Source organism: Mugil cephalus, chromosome 2, assembly GCF_022458985.1.
Source record: "Mugil cephalus isolate CIBA_MC_2020 chromosome 2, CIBA_Mcephalus_1.1, whole genome shotgun sequence".
In the NCBI taxonomy this organism is placed as follows: Eukaryota; Metazoa; Chordata; class Actinopteri; order Mugiliformes; family Mugilidae; genus Mugil; species Mugil cephalus.
The window spans coordinates 516,913-537,500 of record NC_061771.1 but is presented as its reverse complement, the minus strand read 5'-3'; the positions used below and the strand labels follow the sequence as shown (position 1 = coordinate 537,500).

Genomic DNA, 20,588 nt, shown 5'->3' with positions numbered 1-20,588 from the left:
CATACAACAACACATACTATACATACTTAGATATGACATACACACACACACATATAGTACATATATATTACATGCAGTACACACCACACATACATATACTATATATAGATCATACCTACACACTACATACATGTATGACATATATATACATACATCACACACCATGACATATACATACATGATAGATACATACATCACACACATACTATACATACAGTATAATACATACATACACAGCACATTGATACATACATATAGATACTACACACTAAAGATACATACGATTGATATCAATCACAACTATATGATGATTACAGATGTATCACACACAACACATACATATACATACATATAGTAATACAACACACACTCATAGTATACATACATATATAGATACATACATACACTACACACATACATATCAGTACATAGTATAGTAATACATACAACACACTACACATATACTTACATAGTATAATACATACTACACACACACACATACAATACATAATAGATCATACATACACACACACATACATCACAGTACATACACACAGAATACATACACACATACAGTACATCACAGACATACATACAACTCATACATACACCTACAGTACATAACAACATACATAACAATACATACAACAGTAACACATACTACTACATACATACTACATACACACAACATACAACATACTACATACATACACATCACACCACACATACATACATACACACACGAACACACTATATATGAGATATGATGAGTAAGACACAAAGTAATGCCCAACCCCCCCCCACAACACACTCCGGAAACTAATAGTTGGATGGATGGCACAGCCATGGTGTCTCTCTTACCCCCTACCTCCACATGACCAACTACATGCGCACTGCGGCACACTGCGTGTATTTGCAGGCTGCATGGCTGCGTTCAAAGGGAGAGCGGAAGATAGGAGGAGGGGAATGACTATACCAAGAGAGTAAGAGGAGGGAGGGAGGCCAATTTCCTTTCTGTAACACACGCTATGTGAACACACCGGTAAAACGGAGAGAAGGAAAGAAAATAGGAGAGAGAGAAGGAAACACCACAACCGCATCGCTAGCACTCTGCTTGTTTTTTTTTTTTTTTTTTAATTAGGAAGAAATAGTCTTCTTTAAACGCAGATCCACGGACTAATATGGGAAGAGAGCTGAGCTCCTGAGGAGGATTGACTTTCAGTGAACCTCTGCTCTGTGATAGAGTCTGTGGCTCCTAGGGAGGAAAAAGGCGACAGGGAGGACATGTTCGTCTTGAGGTTGCGGTAGGCTGTTGATGTGCTTTTAAAACACACGGTTCTCGTAGAGAAATTAAAAAAAAAAAAAAAAAAACGAGGGAAATGGAAACTGGGCGGTAAGCAAAGCCCATGGCCCACTGTTTTGATCGATGTTTGTTAAATTGGTTTGTTGTGATCTGAAATAACAGGCCTCAAAGTCAGCCCTGCAGTAAATAGATACACGGTCTGCACAGAGCTGGAAGTTAACCTCACAAAACCTGGTTGTATTTTGGACGTTATTTTTATTGAGCTGCTGTGTTGTTTTTTAAATACAAGTAAACAGTATTTGCTTTTAAATTAATTTTGTTAAACGGGGACAAAACATTTCCAGATATAAGTCGTACATACCGAGGCCCAGTAAGATACAGCGACGGCTCTTGGCGTTTTTAAAGACCATTGTAGTCCCTGCGCACAGAAGTGCACACGATTTCGGTCCCACTTTGGTTGGAGAAAGGGATCAAAATAAGAATTTTAAATGTTAATGTCGACCGACGTTGCATCCATCATGCTGCCTGTGTCCCGGGGTCTCCTCGACCGGGATAGAGAGCTGGACACCATGACCGGGGTGCACCCCAACCCGGGTGGCGCTCCCGCTGCTGTCCGGGGCATGAAGCGCGGAGATCCAGAGCCCGACGGACAGACAGCGGCAGCTCTGGTGGACTCAGCCGGGGCGGAGTGCAAGCGTCCCCGCATCGACGGGTCGGGAGGCTTTAGCGACGTTGGTCAGGTGAGGAAAGTTCTCGTTCGTAAAACCAAAAAACACGCCTGATGCAGAATTCTCACCATGCACGGTGTTATTAAATACATGCTTGTGAACCCTTGTTTCGGCTGTGGTTACATTTGCAATCGGTTCAGTTGTAGGAGTCTGAGTACAGTAGGTGCAGTAATAGTTGCAGTAGAAGGCCCATCTTACTTCATTATCAGCCGTGCGGGAAATATTAGCACGTTTCACATACTTCGGACTCAATTTCGAGAGGGTAATGGAACGGTAACAGTGCAACCAGCGGTGTTAACTAGTGTTACGTTGCAGCCCAGGCAGACGTGTTTCTTCAAATAGGCTTGGCAGTAATCCACGTTTTATTAAACGGAATCAAAAGGTTGTTACATTTAAGCTCAGACATGTCTGTGGAGGTCCTCAGTCACCCAGGTCACTGTAATGCAAAAGGCATTTTTTTTTTTTTTTTTTTTTTTTTTAAAAAGGCAACTGGAGTTTTGAGAAGACGTTCTAATGATCATCCAAGTAGCTTCTTATGTTCTAAGAGACTGATGGGAAGTTACTTAAAAGCATAAGAAAGACCCTACAATTTTTTTAAAATGCCTTTTGGATTAAGCTCAGACACCAGATTGAAAAATTCTCCAAAGAGAAAAATCTGGCTTCTGAATATCCAGCAGAGTGGAGGAGGTAAACAAATGTAACCTTTGATTGTGCCAAAAAGAAAAACAAAACGGTGTCATATGGTGTATTGGTGAATTCAAACATTTGGTTTAAACTGATGTCGTGTTTGTTTGTGTTTTATTGGGGGAGGACCGATATTGGAGAGGGTTTATTATTGATGTGGTAATGCTGATGTATAAGGAGCTCTGTATGGTTAAGTTACATACTTCCTTGATAACCAGCCTCTTTATTTCTCTTTAACTTGAACAAGGAAATACATGTCTGGGGAGGTGCACATCAAGTTTCAGTGTAGGGTCCAGCGTAGGGTCCAGCGTAGGGTCTGGAGCTACATTGTCAACGTACTGCAGTACTATAACTTGCACATTATTAGGGGAAAACAGTCTGATGCCTTTGATCCTTGGACATCTGCTTGTATCAGCATGCCTACCACAGTATTTGGAATAACATCCTTTCATTAGCAAAATGAAAAAATCAGCAAAAATCAATTTGTTATTTATTTTCCCTCCAGTGATCCTGAAAAGGTGAAATATTGTCATGAATAGGTCATCACAGGAGGGCAGGAGGATGCACAGGATATCATTAGAGTGTCTTATGTAGGGTGAAGTGTTCAATTGGAAGACAGAGGAAGGCTATTTCCCCATCATTGAAAGCATCAGTAATGGAGGTGAAGCTGCTTGTTTCCTGCTGTATGGAAAACTAAATGGCTGGCTCATCATCACATTGTCAGCATGTGCTGACAGACAGGCTTAGAAGTGTAATGCACTTAAAACTAGATGGGAGCTGAAGGGCGTGCACATGTTTGTGTGGTAGAGAGAAGCACAAATCAATAGCTTCAACCCCTAAAATGTATTGAACCGGCTGGACAGTCCGGAAATAAGAGTGGGAGTGATGCCCCCATCCCTCCCACCCTTTCAGTTTGTGCAGGAACAGATTTGCCCTATCACTGGCAGTAAAGAGGCTTCATTTCCAGCTAATAGGATCAAATGCCATATTGGAGGGGTTATGTTAACTATGATGATCTCTGAGATCCTTATTTAAGGCCTAGGATTTATGACATATCGATGCACACATATGTTGGTAAAATGCACATGAAAATTCTGTCTTAATTTTTGCAGAGCTTCAAAGACTAATCAGTTAATCAACTAATTAAGAGATTTAATGACCACTATGTTCATAATTATTTTCTGGTTTGCTATTTGTACTTGGGACACTGATTATCTTTGGCTTCAGAACTTTGTTTTGACAATTAGGTCATATAAAGGCATCAAATTTTTACATTGGAATTTTTCTTGTCATCTGTCTATATTAAAATGTAATAAGCTAATAATCTATAATGACAATGCATCTATTGTTTTTTTTAAGACTAAAAAAATAAGTTCAGGGTTGCCATTTTAATTTGCCTATGTGAGTATTTTTCTTCTGTGATCTGAGCCTCACAACCAACAATCTTTCTTTCAGTGTGTGTATGTAAAACACTGACATATTTTTATTCTAACTTGTTGACACCGTTAATACTCTAGAAGCAAATTGGGTTGAGTGACGTTTAGTTTTCCTACTTTTTTAAAACTACTTTCCAAGAAACGGCTGTAACAGTGTTGACAAGTATGTCTGTAAAGCTGATCTTTAGATAATGGTAAGGAATGGAAAATATTACCACAAACGGTACACATAGCTGAGCCCCTAAAGCTCTGTGCAGCTCTTCTTAAATCCATTCCATCCTGGATTTTTTTTTTAAAAAAAAAAAGGTAATCATGATAATAGTGAACTCTCCGAAAGTGAAGGTATGATTTTTGATGGGTATCAGTCTATTTCACATTGCTGGAAACTAATGATGGGATCTTTCCAATTTGATCATTGTGGTTATTAACACTGCTGAAACCACAGGCAAATAAAGCTAGAAAAGCTAGAAAAAGCGTCTTCAACAGTGTGATTTCAAAAGTTCCCTGCTGCTTGTTTTAAATAGTTATTAAGTATTCTATTCAGCATCACATGATCAGCCTTTTTTTGTATTCCAGGATTGCTGTTCCAGGAAAGTCCTGCATTTTTCAGGTTGACAGAACACTCGTAACAACACCCTACATCTTACGCGTCAGAGTCTGTGAAATGTTAAGAGGAGGTTGTTAACTTTCATATCAATCTGGCTGAGCGGCCCGTGTACACGTTCATCTTAGTCCCTGTGTGGAAAGAGTACATTAGCAAGAAAAATGTACTCTTGCAGCCTGCTGAGAATATTTGTTTAGTTTCTGGGCCCCCGTTTTGTTGTGATACATTGTTGCTCCAACAGTAATTGTGTGTAGTATGTATTAATTATTTCACAGTATTTGTGAAGGAGAGTAAGGTTTTGAGAGGCTGTTATCTAATTTAATTCGGAGACTAAATATATCGGTAACCTTTGAATGTCTGCCAATGTATTGAAACTAATAATAAAAAGTAAATTAAGTAGAGAACACAGTGGTGACAAATGTATTTTTAGGCAGAAATACTTGGATGCTTTTTCCAAAATTTCCATTAAATTTTAACAACAACATCTATTGGTTTTTGTCTCACATGGTTATATAATGCACTCACATACTATAAATTGTAGTGGACATTTTTGGCTGTTTCAGTTGGCATTTCAGGTCAAGAAAGTAATGTGCAGATTAATCCATAATGAACATAGATGCTTGTATTACCCAGTTTGTGTGGTCATGGTTCTGTAATTTTTCCATCAGACTTTTTTCAATGCCCTTTACTCCAAGGCTATGATTTAACTGCTTTTTCTAATCGAATTGGCTTATACACCTGTCTCAGACATTTGACATCAACCACTTGTTTCACTGGAATTGTGCTTAAATGAAGAAATTAAGTAATGTAAGTATTATGGGATAAACAAGTCTTTATATTGAGACATAAATCAGTGGACATCAGCTCCATTTTGTTCTGTAGGTTGTGATTTGGCAGCTGATGCCCCCATTTGTTATCTTAATGCCAGAAATGCCAATCCAGCTTCCAAAATCCACTAGTTCTAGTCAATATCCACTTGAAAAGGCATATGTCAATTTACTGTGGAAAGTCAGAGGGACGTGAGTTATCGTGAGGGGAAATAAACCTAAGATTGCTTGGCCAACTGTTCTGAGGCTTAGCGCTAAAGTGTTTTTTGGAAGAAATGCATTGACATCCTCCTGAGTATATGGAGTGCCCTGCTTTGCAGTTAGGTTGAATGACTGTCAGAACAGTGAAATGTAGTTCTTCCTCTCCTCAGAAGAGCAGCAGTCCCAAGGCATGATAGGAATAGACAGGACTCCTGTGACCAAATTAGACATCAGACACACACAAAACAATCACAGACACGCATATACCTACCGCCACCTGTAGTTTTTGGAGAGGAGTGGCGGAGTTATCAAGAAAGGACATCAAAGCCTATAATTCCTCTCAGTTAAAAAAAGGTCAGTTTTTACAGAGCCATCATTGAAAGCGTCATCACCTAATCTGTCACAGTCTGGTATAGAAATACAGACAATAAATCCTCTAAAATCACCATCTCTGTTCTCCATCCATTTATCACCAGCATGTTATTAAACAAACAAACAAACAAAAAAATCATCTCATTACAGACCACTAAATCCACCCATTTTAGAAACAGTTTCTTTCCCACAGCTATCAGAATTTTCAACTAGGAATGTGAAAACAACTGTGACTACTCTTATATCCCTTTCACATGGAAAATACCGGGTTGATACTATGGAACGGTTCATGAAAACCGTCAGAACCGTTCGGTTCGACTGTCTCGGTTCGGTTCCCGTGTATTGTGCCCGGTTCGTAAGCACGAGCTGTTCCTTTTTTTATTATTATTATTATTTTTTTATTATTATGCTTTTTCTCATAGGCGCAACGTGTACACTCCAGAGCAGCAGGTGGCGGTACTGCGCCTTTAAGCTAACTGCCCGTAGTAAACAAGGACAAGAAGGGAAGAAGCAGGTAGTAGATCGACAAATACCAGTCAGTTGATGTGGAGACTTATGTGGGTGTGGCGAGTGGGAAAGAGCCAAAGTTAGAAGATGCGCCAGCAGCACTTTATAGGTCGACAGCGTGGGATCACTTTGCATCTAGAGTGACCTACGAAGACGGCGGTAAGAAAGTTGTTGACAAAAGTGCGACAGTGTGCAAGCATTGTACAACACGTGTTGTTTATGCTAACGGCAACACGACCAACATCTCAGCTCATCTGCGGAGACATCATCCCAGTGAGACAATTGGCAGCGCAAGAAGGTGTGTTAGGTAAGGGTTAATGCCCGACGAGTTATCTGAAATTAATGGACGACGCAGAGACGTGAACCGTCCGACGCGAAGCCCATTAATTTCAGATAATGGACACCTCGAAAGGAATTAACCCGCTTATACCATGGTCACTTACGAAATAAATACAGGTCAATTATTAATAAGTTAATGTTATTTTTTACTATTTAAGTCATACGTTTTTCACAAGAAGCGGCTGAGCGGACTATTTAACATTAAATTACGCGATATAAAGTATCAATTCAGAAGGCCAGGGCACTTATTATCACGTGAGTCCAGAGAATCCACAGATAGTTTCCTAAATCGTTTTTATTGTAAGAAAGATGAACTTCTGATTTCTTCAAAATTCCGACTCAGGGATACGAGGGTGGTGGAAGCTGGTGTCTTTCCTACTCTTCCTGTAGCGCTTCGGCATCGCCTTGAAAACAGCATTACTTGTCTTTAACACCGTGTCCTAATGATGTTTACGTCTCTTAAGTGGCGATTAATGCCGGCGCTCAGACTCCTAAAACTGGCAACACTGTATTCTCCTCCTTCCTTGGTCGACTGGACAGAGTGTGTGTGTCTGTGTTTCTGTTGCCACGGTTACCAAAGCGTTTGAGCCAGCGCAATGATTTAGAACTGTCATCAGGCAATTTGACCGGAACGTCTTTATGGGTGTCCATTATCTCTTTTTAATGTACACCCCGCAGCCAATCAGAATCGAGGATTCACCCGAACCATAGTATAATTTGGCTTATGCTACATTTTATATTGATGATTTGATAATCTGGATTATTTATTTTGTTATTTTAGATAACACAATGACACTTTAAGTTTGATAAGAAGTCCAGCCATATTTCTTTGATTGTATTTCAAACACTGCACTTAAAGTGTGGGGGGAAAAAAAGAGTTTTCCATTAAGTAGTGATTATCAGGGACCTGAAACATATCAACATTGTTTTGAATTTCAGACAAAGGGATCTAATGTCTAGTGCTGATAGAGCCTATGCTCCTTTGTTAAAGATAACTTTGTTTGCCAAATAAATGAAACACGTGTTGGAACTAGCAATGTCTCTTCTCTTGCAGTGCCAGAATCTCACCTACATTTAACCTCGGCTGTAACAATGATGTATCAGATGTCAGATTGACGTAATTTATTTTCCTAACAATCAACATATACTGAACCGAACCGAAAACCGTGACCGCAAAACCATGAACAGAACCGAACCATGGATTTTGTGAACCGTCCCACTCCTAGTTGACACAGGATTTTCAGACCTGGCTTGACCCGCCTTTGGTGCGCTTTCACACTGACAGTAATCAGTGCCTGCCCACCCTCCCCACCCCTCATATGTCATTGCATTGACAACGTCATCATTACACATTGAAGTGGGCTGGAAGAAAATGCTGGCGATCTTTGAATAAATCACTGTGTCCTGCACAGTGCCCGATGTCTGCCGCTGAATCTCCTCTTCTCCACGCATGCAGAGCAGCTTGCAGATTTCACGGTCTTGCCGGTGTGCTGCCATGATCGATAAAAAAAGTGTGCCATATCGCTATAGAAGCTGTATATAAACACAGCCGCGCATGTGGGCTAATTCACCTATGCGCTTCTGTTAACAATCGTGTAACAACATATTTTATTTGTTTGACTGAAAAAATCTTGGCCCTTCAGAAATCTTATGGGAGTAGACCAAAACTTTGCTCTATTCTTGAGCTGCTAACAGCCTGTAATGACACAGTCTGACAGGCCATCTAGTGACAAAAACGCGTCAGACAGGTACATCAACATCATAGTGTAAATTAGCAGGTTGACGCGACCTTCCTGTTCACATCAAAGCCAAGACAAGGTGATAAAATCCCAGGTGGATTATTGGGTCATTTGACCCAGGTCTACTGTCTGTTTGTGTGTATTTGAAATGTTACTTGTACCAAAAACCAATACCACCGGCCCTGGCAATTTAAATTCTGTCTCCTGTCTTCTCATTATGGTTTTCTACAGTGGTTTACTGTTGGTATGTAAAAAGATGATATGAAGGAGAAACCTGTAGGTAACTAAGCTGTACTTAGAGCATGTCTTTCCTCCCTCACTTCTCTCTTTGTCATCTGTTCACTTCCAGTCATTTTGGGCCTGACTTGGGCTATCCGATCACAAGTGGCCAGGGGTGCTCCTCTGTCAGCGTCAGCGGTGTTTTGTCTCATTCATTCAGAAGAAAAAAAACATATGACTGCTATTATAAAATATAATAATGATGTTTGTTTGTTAGTAGTGAAAGCCTTTTAAAATATTCTGTCCTTGAAGTTAACTAAAAAATAAACAAGTATTTAATATGAGTACAGACATGTGATTCTGCGTTGATTATTTGATGCAGCCATGTATGAGGAGCTGTGTATTTTTAAGTATTTCCTAAATCACCACTATGTCTTCATTTACCTTTATTTCCAGAGATTATGGTGCATATGGAGACTTGTGCAGGTCTAGCTAATGTTAAGGCAAAAATCAATAAATAACATTTTACGTGTGTGCCAAAGTCCTGATGCACAGACATAAGACATCACTGCATCATTATGAAGCAGTGGTAGGGTAGAGATCTGCAGTAACTGTTAAGCTATTCCACTGGGCACCAGATGATGTCGAGGTTTATTTGCATACAGAACTTGTGACACCTGAAGAGCTGGCTGGAGACCCATTTGGATACACACGTTAATGCCAGGTCTGAACACGCGTACCTAAAGCTGGTCATTTGTGATTGGATTGGCTAGATCAGATCTTAATACAGGGTCTGAACAGGCCCTTTGTTTCTTCCTCCTGACTGCTCACTGTCTTCCCCTGCAGTTTCTTCTGTCTTTTGGCCACCCCACCCCCCAGACCATTACCAGCACTCCCCGCAGAGAGAAATAAGCTCTGCCTCATTTGTCACCAACAAGAATGAAAGCCAAAAAAGGTTGATCTGTGATTAATTATGACTACTACAGGATCTTTTCATTTCTCATGTTCTGTGCAAGGGACTGGAGTGACATTGAGACACAGGCAACTCGAACTGCCTACACGCAGCCCTCCCCTCCTCTCCACTCTCTCCCTCTCAGTTCCTTAAGGAAATTAAGCACATGACTCTGCTCATGTATGAGTCATTGTCTTTCCTCCCTCCATCTCTTTTTATTTTTTTATGCTGTCCATTTCCCACTGTATTTCCAGCTCTAGTTTCTTCTACAGTCTCTTGCTTCTACAAAACCCAGATGTGTCTTTTGATACCCCCTTCTCTTTAACATTCAGTGCATTTACATGCAGAGCTTAATTGAGCTATGCTCAAAATCCGATTTTCTGACTACAGTCCTTGTCCCAGTTTACGTGCAATGAGGAAAATCAAATAACTGACGGGAACATGTCCTCCTCCTCCACACTAGGTGGTGATATGACTCTTTTCAGCGGGATAATACCACAGTAATACGGCCGTTTTCTGGTTGACCTATTACTCATATAATAAACAAGAGTCATTCATGCGGCAGACCGGCATTTCACACAACAACCAGACGGATAATAGTACATTTATTAATGTTGTACGTAATGTGCACGCTACTTATGGTACAGGTAAGATATACGCTATCCCTAAAACAGTTCTTCTACTGGCTCTGTTTACCGTCTTCTTCTGTGATTGGTTTTCTTCAATGTTTTTGCTCCAGGGTCACACCCAGTGCAACGGTTGTGGAGCATGCGCACACGGTTATCCTGTTGTAGTCTGATTACGGTGTTTACATGGCAGAGAAAACCGAATTCTAATTGCATTATCTGGGTGTCTTAATCGGATAACAAAAAATTGTAATCGGAGTAATGTGTTTACATGCACTAAAGTTCTCCTGTTATATAGTCCAATTAAGGCAATAATACATTTTTTCACGTGCATGTAAACCCACCAAGTGTCTCCTCTTTTTTTTGGTTTACTTCTCCATACCTTTAGTCTATTACATTTAGAGTTTGGCCTTGCTGTCAAGTAAGGTTTATACTTCCTTTAATGATGTTCAAGCCTCTAAGAGGGAATTCATTAGTTAGAGCTCCTACCTCACAAAGCCAGTTCACATATGTTTTTGGCTGTAAAGCAGATGCACACAAACTGCAATTTGAACATTTGTGCTTAGTTTTAGCAAAAGGGCCCCATGGGGTTGAGAGTTAGATGGCTACAGTATTAATCAGGCAAATTCAAGTTGTGAAGCGCACAGATGCCATGTTTACATGAAATCGATTTCTGGGTGAAACTGCATAGATTTTGCACTGTTCTGCGTGCCGTCAGTGACGGATCTGGAATCCAGGTCCCCAGGGTGAAAGACCATGTCCTCACGTGCGAAAACGATCCGGGTTTTCATTGGCGTTGTGTTGGGTGTTTCTCCGTTGTGCTTCCCCTGGGGACAGAGCAGATGAGGGACATAGCTTACAGATGAAAGGAAGATCAGAGGGGATGGCTAGAGAGAGGAAGGAGGAGCTGAGTTGTTTTCTCTACTGATATGAAGTCAGAGACAGGCAAATTTGTTTTCCCCTTCAAAGTGTGTTGTAATTGTGCCTTTTTAATAAAATAAATTTGTCGGAAAAGCCGGGACACCGGAACACCATGTTGTTATTATGAATAAAGTGAGCTACAAACAATTTCAGCGAACAGAGACATGATATCTGTTTAAAACTTGGCTCCAAACTAAATTAGATTTTTTTCTCTCTGCATCTTGCTTTATTGTAGTTATTCTCCAGATGGTTTACAGCCAGAACATTGAGAGGAGTGTGTTGGAGATTGCATCAGAGCTCACAATTGTGTTTCACACCAATAGGGTTTGTGCTTGCTGCCACTTCTGACCTATTTATGATTTAAGAGTTGTGAGGACTCTCTCTGTCTTTCATCTTGCTTGCACGATCTCACTTGCCCCTGTTGACACGTCTTTACAAGCACACAAAAGATCTGCTGTTGTGGAAGACTCTAGAGGAGACTGACTTGGGACAAAGTGGGAGTGTGTCACCAGTGGAGTTAATTTGATAAGGAGTCAGGAACTCAACTGTAAAGTCAAATGCTGGGACTAGACTCAAAGGGAATCAAGACTAATACCTGAATTGAAAATTGAAAAATGTATTACTTTTGCTTCACAAATTACAATTCCATGTTTCTAAAAATATCCTCTTTTCTTTCAGAACAACGATCCCTTGACCCTCGGTTACCATGGATACCCATCTCATAGTCAGGTAAAGACTATTGCAAAAATCCATATTGTTTAATATTCCTCCAGCCAATATTTTTTTTAAAATCTAAATCTATTGTTCATATTGCAATACTATCCCTTGGTGCTCTCTAAACCACTGAACACTGCTCTAAAACCACTCTAAACAAGACAGTTTTCACTCTTCCACTCTTATCCTCCACCCAGTCCTTTTTATTCTCAACAATCAACAATATTATTAATCGTCTTTCTGCTTGTAAACCTTACTTGTTTTTCATTTTAGCTCTGTTGAACATGCCCACAGACAAACACAAATACCAGTAATAGTTCAGCTGCAATCTGTTGACACATCTTTGTATTAGCCAGCTGATTGTATTATTAGACTGTTCAGTTTGTGTTGATAATCCTTAGGTCATCCTCTGTTGATCCTCTCATTTTCTCATGTTCTGCCCATAATCTCCATAATCTCTATAATCTCGCTCTCTGTGTTTCCCAAAAACCTCTGGCTGCTTATCTGCACTCTATCTTAGGTCTTTGCTAGTGCACTATTATTTACTTACTATTTATTATTTATTCACATTACTATTTGATGTGTGTTTTCGAGCGTTCCATGGGTTTCATAAAAGCTAAAAGTCAAATCGTCCATTTGACTTTCTGAAATAATGTGAAATGAACTTCAAGCCATTACATGCATTGTAATAGGTGAAGATCACTCGTAACATTTAGTCTCTTGCTGTTTTGGAAAGAAGTTTGTCTAAGATGAAATAAAGTGATCTTGAAATGATCTGTGCTATATAAATGAATTGAATCTTGAATCTTGAAGTGAGGGGCTTGGAAGTGTGAACTGGCCTCTGACCAAGAAAAAAAAAAGACAGGGAGGAAGAGCACAAAGTCACTGAGGCCACGTTCACACATACCAAAACAAAATTTTTTTTCTCAGATTTTCTGTGGCGTTGTTTCAAGTATTTCTCCGTAAAGGTGGATCTATTGCAAAACCGCAATATAAATGTGGTGTCATTTCAGAAAGATATTTGCTAAAACCTCCTGTCTGTTCACCAAATAGTCACTTATGTTATTTTGCTGCTGTTTGGTGCTGGATTTAGTTTTTTGTTTAGCTGGAGCTCCCTGCCACTGGTGCTTGAAACAAATGATAGGTTTTAGAGTGAACACTGATTGGAAAACCAAAACAATCAGCTTTTAGATGCTAAAAAGCATTGCAGAGTTGACTATTTTTGGTGCAACCTCTTAAACATGAGTTTATTGAAATATTGAGTGCATCTTTGAAATCTTTAACTGTGTGATGGTATGCAGTAAGGATGGGCGAAATGGGCTAAAACATTTATCACGATAAATTTTGCCGTTCCAGCGATAGTGATAAAAATACAGTAATTATCAAAACTGTAGTGACTAACAACTCTGAAAAGTGAAAACAGCAACATTTCTTCCACCAGACGAAATGTAAGTTTTATCTTTCAATTCAATTCAATTATATTTATATAGCGCCAATAACAATACAAATTGTCTCAAGACGCTTTACAAAAAACGGCCTACAGCCTCCAGAGCAGCCTGAGGGCGACAGTGGCAAGGAAAAACTCCCTTTTAACAGGAAGAAACCTTGAGCAGAACCCAGCTCATATGGAGGGACCCATCTGCTGAAGGCCAGCCGGATAGAAACAGAGAAGATAGAGAGAAAAGAAGAACAGGAGAAACAGATGAACAAATTTCTGTCATAGATACATATATAAAGCTGAAAGAAACATGTAGAATCTAATAATATAACACATAGCTGATGATCTTATGTGACAGTGTGTGAGTATAACAGGAATCATGGGCAGGTTGGTGAACTGTTCATCTAGGTAGGAGTGGACAACTAGAAGAGGCAATGAAGACTGGGGCAGATGTAGTTAATGGAGCTCCACGGCACTCCAGGCCATGGAGACTGGGCTGGTTGATGAGGCCACAGCAGCGGATGTAGCTTAGAACTCCACAGGTCAGATATTCCGCACTCCAGACCAGAGACCCTCACAAGAAGATGGAGGGGGAGGGGTGGCAAAGGGAGAGAGTGAGACACAGCGGTTAGTAATAGAAAATAAAATTATAAGAGATGGAAAATAAATTATAAGATATTAGAGGACAGGAGCCAGAGAAGAGAGAGTAGAGGACATGTCCTCAGTGCATCGTCCCCCTGCAGCCTAGGCCTGTCAAAAAGGAAAGTCTTAAGCCTGACCTTAAAAGTAGAGATGGTGTCTGCCTCCCGAACCCAAACTGGGAGCTGGTTTCACAGGAGAGGAGCCTGATAACTGAAGGCCCTACCTCCCATTCTAATTTTAGAAACTCTAGGAACCACAAGTAGACCTGCACTTACAGATCGTAGTGATCTGTTGGGGACAATATGATACTCTGAGGTCTTTCAGATATGATGGGGCTAGGCCTTTCAAGGCCATGTAAGGAGGAGGATTTTAAATTCAATTCTAGACTTTAAAGGGTGCCAATGAAGAGAAGCTAAAACTGGGGTAATACGATCTCTCTTGCTAATTCCTGTCAGTGCTCTTGCTGCAGTGTTTTGAATCAATTCGAGGCTTTTTAAAGAGCTATTTGGACAGCCAGACATTAATGAGTTACAATAATCCAGCCTGGAAAACACAAATGCATGAACTAGTTTTTCTGCATAACTCTGAAAAAGGATGACGATATTACAAAGGTGAAAGACAGCAGTTCTGGTCACCTGCTTTATGTGAGAACTAAAGGACATATCCTGGTCAAATATAACACCAAGGTTTTTCACAGTAGTACTCTAACAAAACCAGGTGATTAAATAACGAATCTCTGACATGTTTAAGGCCAAATACAATGACTTTTGTTTTGTCTCAGTTTAAAAGTAGAACATTACATGACATCCAAGCCTTTATGTCTTCAAGGCATGCGTGGAGTTTAACCAGCTGATTAGTTTCATCTGGTTCCATGGATAAATATAGCTGGGTATCATCTGTGTAGCAATGGAAGTTTATGCCATGCTTTCTAATAATATTGCCTAAGGGAAGCATGTATAATGTGAATAATACTGGTCCTAGCACAGAACCCTGAGGAACTCCATAGCTTACTTTGATATATAGAGAAGAATTGTTGTTTACATGGACAAACTGGAATCTGTTTGACCAGACCTGGGCATTTTACAGCCCGCGGGCCGCATATGGCCCTTTGGGCATTCCCATCCGGCCCGCGGTATGTCAGTCATGAGCACAGATGAACTGTGCATGCAATATGACTGTGTTGCTTTTATTTCGAGCCATGATGTGTTATTTACGTCATGGCACTGTTAGTTCGTCAACAACAAAAAAAGTAAGATTGAAACAGCTTCTTGCCATCTATTAACCCTCAAAAGCCTGAACGGATCGCTGGCATCCGTCAAAGCGGCCGATTTTGAATTACCGTAAGTCACAGTGGTTTGCGCTATTGACAGTATTCATTGTGAGTGAACACTGTTTAGTTGTGCTTATACCTGGAAGACCTTCGTGACATCTCAAGGGTATAACTAACTTTGTTTTTACCAACAAATTCAGCCAAACAAGTCTCTCTTGCTGGGGCTCCGCGATCGTTGCTCTCCAACCTGCAGCCGACAGCAGCGGTGCGTCATCATTACCGTAATGGCAGCATTTTTTTCTAGAAAGCGCAACTTGAATATTATCCTTTGGGGATTACGGTAATTCAAATACAGCAAGCTTCTCTTTGTGGGCAGACGGACGTTCAGGTCTTAAAGGGTTAAACATTTATTGAGATTTTTTGAGATACAGAAAATAATTCATGTAGCTATATGATCCACCGAAGTTTTCCAAAGAGGACAAAGTTTCACACTGTGTTTCATTTTCCTCTTCAACCTACACCAAAACTGTATTTACAGAATATTCTTATGTTTCTGATTACCAGTAGCAGCTTATCAACATATATAATTTACTGCTTTTTACAATGGGAGAAAATTAATTTTGAGCAGAATAACGTTCAAGTTATCGTTTGGTTTGGCCCTCCAACACAGTTCAGATTTTTCATGCGGCCCCCTGTAGAAATTAATTGCCCAGCCCTGTGTTTGACAGATATGATTCAAACCAGTCTAATGCAATTCCTGTAATCTTGAGCACACTTTCAAGTCTCTGTAGTAGAATACTGTGATCAATAGTGTCAAATGCAGCACTGAGATCTAGCAGGACAAGTATAGAGACAAGTCCATCATCTGAAGCCATGAGGAGATCATTGGTAACTTTAACCAGAGCCTTTTCTCTACTATGATGAGCTCTAAAACCTGACTGAAATTCTTCGAACAAATCATTCCTGTTTAAATGATCAACCAACTGATTTGCAATAACCCTTTCTAAAACTTTGGAGATAAAAGAAAGGATGGAAATTAACCTATGGTTGGCTAAAACAACTGGGTCAAGAGTGGGTTTTTTAAGTAAAGGTTTAATTACAGCGGCTTTAAAGGACTGGGGCACATATCTTGTTAATAAAGATGAGTTTATCTGATTTAATATGGAGGTATTAATTAATGGAAAGAGTCCAAGTATTGACTGGGTCCTTCAGAGGTTTCTAATGCCACTGTACTTACATCTTTGACAGATGGAATGGTGCTATGAATTTTATCTCTAATGCCAACAATTTTATCAGTGAAGAAGCTCATGAAGTCATTACTGCTGAGGGCAGAAGGAGTAGATGGCTCAACAGAGCTGTGACTCTTTGTCAGCCTGGCTACAGTGCTGAAAAGAAATCTGGGGTTGTTCTTGTTTTCTTCTATTAATGAAGAATATTATGCTGTTCTAATCTTAAGGAGAGTTTTTTTTATAAATTGTTAAACTATCTTTCCAGGCTATGTGAACTTCTTCAGAATTAGTTGAATTCTTTCCAGCTTTCAAACTGCCTGCTTTGAACTACGCAACTGTGAATTATACCATGGAGCTACCCTCCTCCAATTTATCACCTTCTTTTTCAGAGGACCAACTACATTTAGATTTGCGCTAAGTGATGCTGTCGTGCTGTCAACAAAATAATCTATTCGTGATGGAGTTTGATTGTGATCCACATCACTGACATAAGGCACTGAGGTAAATACTGAAGGAATTAATTCCTTATATCTAGTTACAGCATCATCAGATAAGTGTCTACCATAACGAAATGTCTTTTCCATTTCAGTGTAATCTCTTATAGTAAATTCAAATGTTACAAGGAAATGATCAGACAAAAGAGAGATATGGGAATATATTGTCAGACCTTCAGTTTCTATGCCATATGTTAGTACAAGATCTAAGGGGTGATTGAAACAGTGAGTTGAACCATTTACATTCTGAAAAAAGCCAATTGAGTCTAATAATGACATAAATGAAGAGCTAAGACTGTCACTATCAACATCAACTTGGATGTTAAAATCACCTAGTATAATGACTTTATCTGTACTAAGCACTAAATCACATAGACACTCAGAGAATTGAGCCAAAAATTCTGAGTAAGGAGCAGATGGGCGATACACCACAACAAAGAGAATTGTTTTTTGTGTTTTCCAGTCCAGATGAGCAAGACTAAGAGTAAGGCTTTCAAACGAATTAAAGCTTTGCTTCGGTCTAGGATTAATAAATAAATCACAGTGGAAGATTGCTGCCACTCCTCCTTCTCGGCCTGTGCCTCGAGGAATGTGATAGTTACTATGACTGGGTGGCATGGACTCATTTAAACTGACATACTCATCATCCTGCAGCCACGTTTCAGTCGAACTAAATAGATCAATCTGATGATCAGTTATCACATCAGTCACTAAAAGAGGTTTAGACGAGAGAGATCTGACATTTAAAAGACCACATTTAATTTTCTTATTGTTGTTGTCCTAGTGAATTTGTGTTGATTTGTATAAGGTTCCTATGAATAACTCATTTGTTGTTATTTTTCTATTTAAAAGATCTGGGAGCAGACAGCACACCTATGGAGTTTGGGGAGTTATGGGTGTGAGACAGTACTAGAGAAGCAGCAGATAAAATTGGCCAAATTCCTTGGAATAAGAGAAGCACCCGCAAAGGTGGGGTGAACTCCATCTCATCTAATCGGACCAGAAAGAGTGCCAGTTATCAACATAGGCCACATCGTTGGCTGGACACCACCTAGATAACCAGCGGTGGAATGATGACATGCGACTATACATATCGTCACTGGTCAAATTTGGGCAGGGGACCAGAGAAAACTACGGAGTCCGACATAGTTTTAGCAAAGTTACACACCGATTCAACATTAAGTTTAGTGACCTCCGATTGGCGTAACCGTTGATCATTACTGCCGACATGAATAACAATTGTACCATACTTAGCCTTAGCCTTAGCCAGCAGTTTAAGATAAAATTTGGTGTCACCAGCTCTGGCCCCTGGAATGCATCCAACTGTGGTTGCTGGTTTCTCTAGCTTCATGTTCCGCCAATAACCGGAGTTGGTCTCTCAGCAGATGTGTCACCGAGTGGGGAAAATCTGTTTGAAACATGAAGCGGTTGGTGGTGCTCCGTAGGCCGGGTAAGACTGTCGGCCCGCACCTGCTACAGGCCACTGGCTAGCTATTGTTTTTTGTATGGTGCAGAGCCATGCTTCCAATTCAGAGAGCCTCGCCTCCAAAGCTACAAATAAACTACATTTATTACGGGTACCATTAACACTAAAGGAGGCAGAGGAGTAGCTAGGGTTGCCGCGTTTTAGAAATGAAAATAAGGGACACTCACCACAGCTCCTTGGGGCCATGATTTTAGTAAAGGGGTGATCAAGAATACAATTATTCATATTTCCCAGTTTGCGATGAATAAAGCATCTATCTATCTTAAAGCTTGAAATGCTGAACACATTCTTTATTGTACAACATTGTTGCATACATTGTGCTGTTAATTAGTCTACATAAAGCCTTAATTTGAACTTTGAACATATAAACTAAATAAACTGAGAACAAAAATCACAAAAAACACTTGTAAACATGTCTGCTCATTCAAGAATGCAGAAAACAAGAAAGTGCAAAACATAACTCATTCCCTCAACAGTCCTGGGTTCATCAGAAACTGTTGTGTTTCTCTTGTCTGTTGAGTAGACCAGATTTTTAACAGTCAACAGGTTTCCTGGTAACACTCTATGAAGGTTGTATTTATAATGCCCTATGGATGCATCATAATATTTTATAAGGAGTCTATAAAGCATTGTAATGCTCATTATTACAGCTATACTTATTCACAAGTCATCATAACCAACTTCATGATGCATTATGACAACTGGTTATGAATGATGAATGATTTTAATCTGAATAGCGTATTATAAATATGTCAATATCTGCCTAGTCACTTGTTAATTGCATGATGCATCATAACTACTTTGCTTGGCTAAATGTGTATAGTGATGCATAATGAGTTTTGACTTCTACTATAGTCCTTTATATCTGTAGTTATAAGTATATGTAATAAAGTTATAATATTGTATACATCTCCCTACAGCACACAGTTATAAACAGCTATGCAATATCATAAGTGCTATTTGTCAGCGCTAAGTAAAGTGACAAGAATATGATATACAGATATAACAGATATAAATTTACTATGAGTAATTAAAAGGTGCAATGAACTAAGTACCAAGTCTGGCATCTTTACCTCATATACACAGTGTTAATATCATAGGTGTTATTTGTCAGCTTTGGGTAAAGTAGTGCAAATGAGGTGTTGTTATAAATAGATATAAGACTATTATAAACAAATATGAGGCACAATGAAGTGAGAGCCTGGACAGTAACAACAAAAGGAATTTAGTTCATTTTATTTTCATTTAAACCAACACACATAATCAGAATGATTATCAATGCTCTGAGCACATTACACAAACACATGAAACAGGCCACAAAAGTGGCACGGCATGGTCCTATACAACGTCGTGGTGGTTATTATTGGAACAAAACTCACAATGCCACTGAAATCTATCTTGGGTCATTATGAAATTTTCCATATGCATGCCAGTCTTGCAAATGATGTGATGCAGGCATAAAACCTGTGTGAAATCATGTAACAGTAAATAGGCCAACAGCCTAACAGTAGTCGCCAAGCAACTGAATTATGGAAATTTGTAAAACACCCGACTTCCCCCTAATCAAAATATACCTACTTAGCACTCATGTACGTTGTATTTTCTTATATCATGTATGTGTGACCCATGATTTCTAGTAAGCCAGTACTCCCACTAACTTTCAGGTGTTGCCATGATGCCGCCAAACATCCACTTTAAAGGTCTGCCATGCAGCCTCCCGGCATTATGACACACTGAGAGACACACTACAAGACAGTAATAAAGACAAAATATTAAGACAGACACACATACAGACAGACGGTCAGATAGACAGACAGATGGATAGAAAGAAGGATAGAAAGATAGAGATATGGCTCT

General features: G+C 39.7%; 1 protein-coding gene across 7 annotated transcripts in view; it reads left to right on the top strand.

Moving 5' to 3' along the window:
• The first annotated feature begins 964 nt into the window (after positions 1–964).
• Positions 965–20,588, top strand: part of rbfox2 (RNA binding fox-1 homolog 2) — a 70,341-nt gene continuing 50,717 nt past the window's right edge. For 2 of the 7 annotated variants that reach the window (XM_047578133.1, XM_047578134.1), the window contains exons 1-2: positions 965–2,043; positions 12,137–12,187. In XM_047578133.1, the coding sequence (XP_047434089.1) occupies positions 1,792–2,043; positions 12,137–12,187 (303 nt within the window). In that variant the 5' untranslated portion in view covers positions 965–1,791. The remainder of the gene's footprint in view (positions 2,044–12,136; positions 12,188–20,588) is intronic. The other 5 variants (XR_007112284.1, XM_047578132.1, XR_007112283.1 and 2 more) reach the window with 4 other exon arrangements.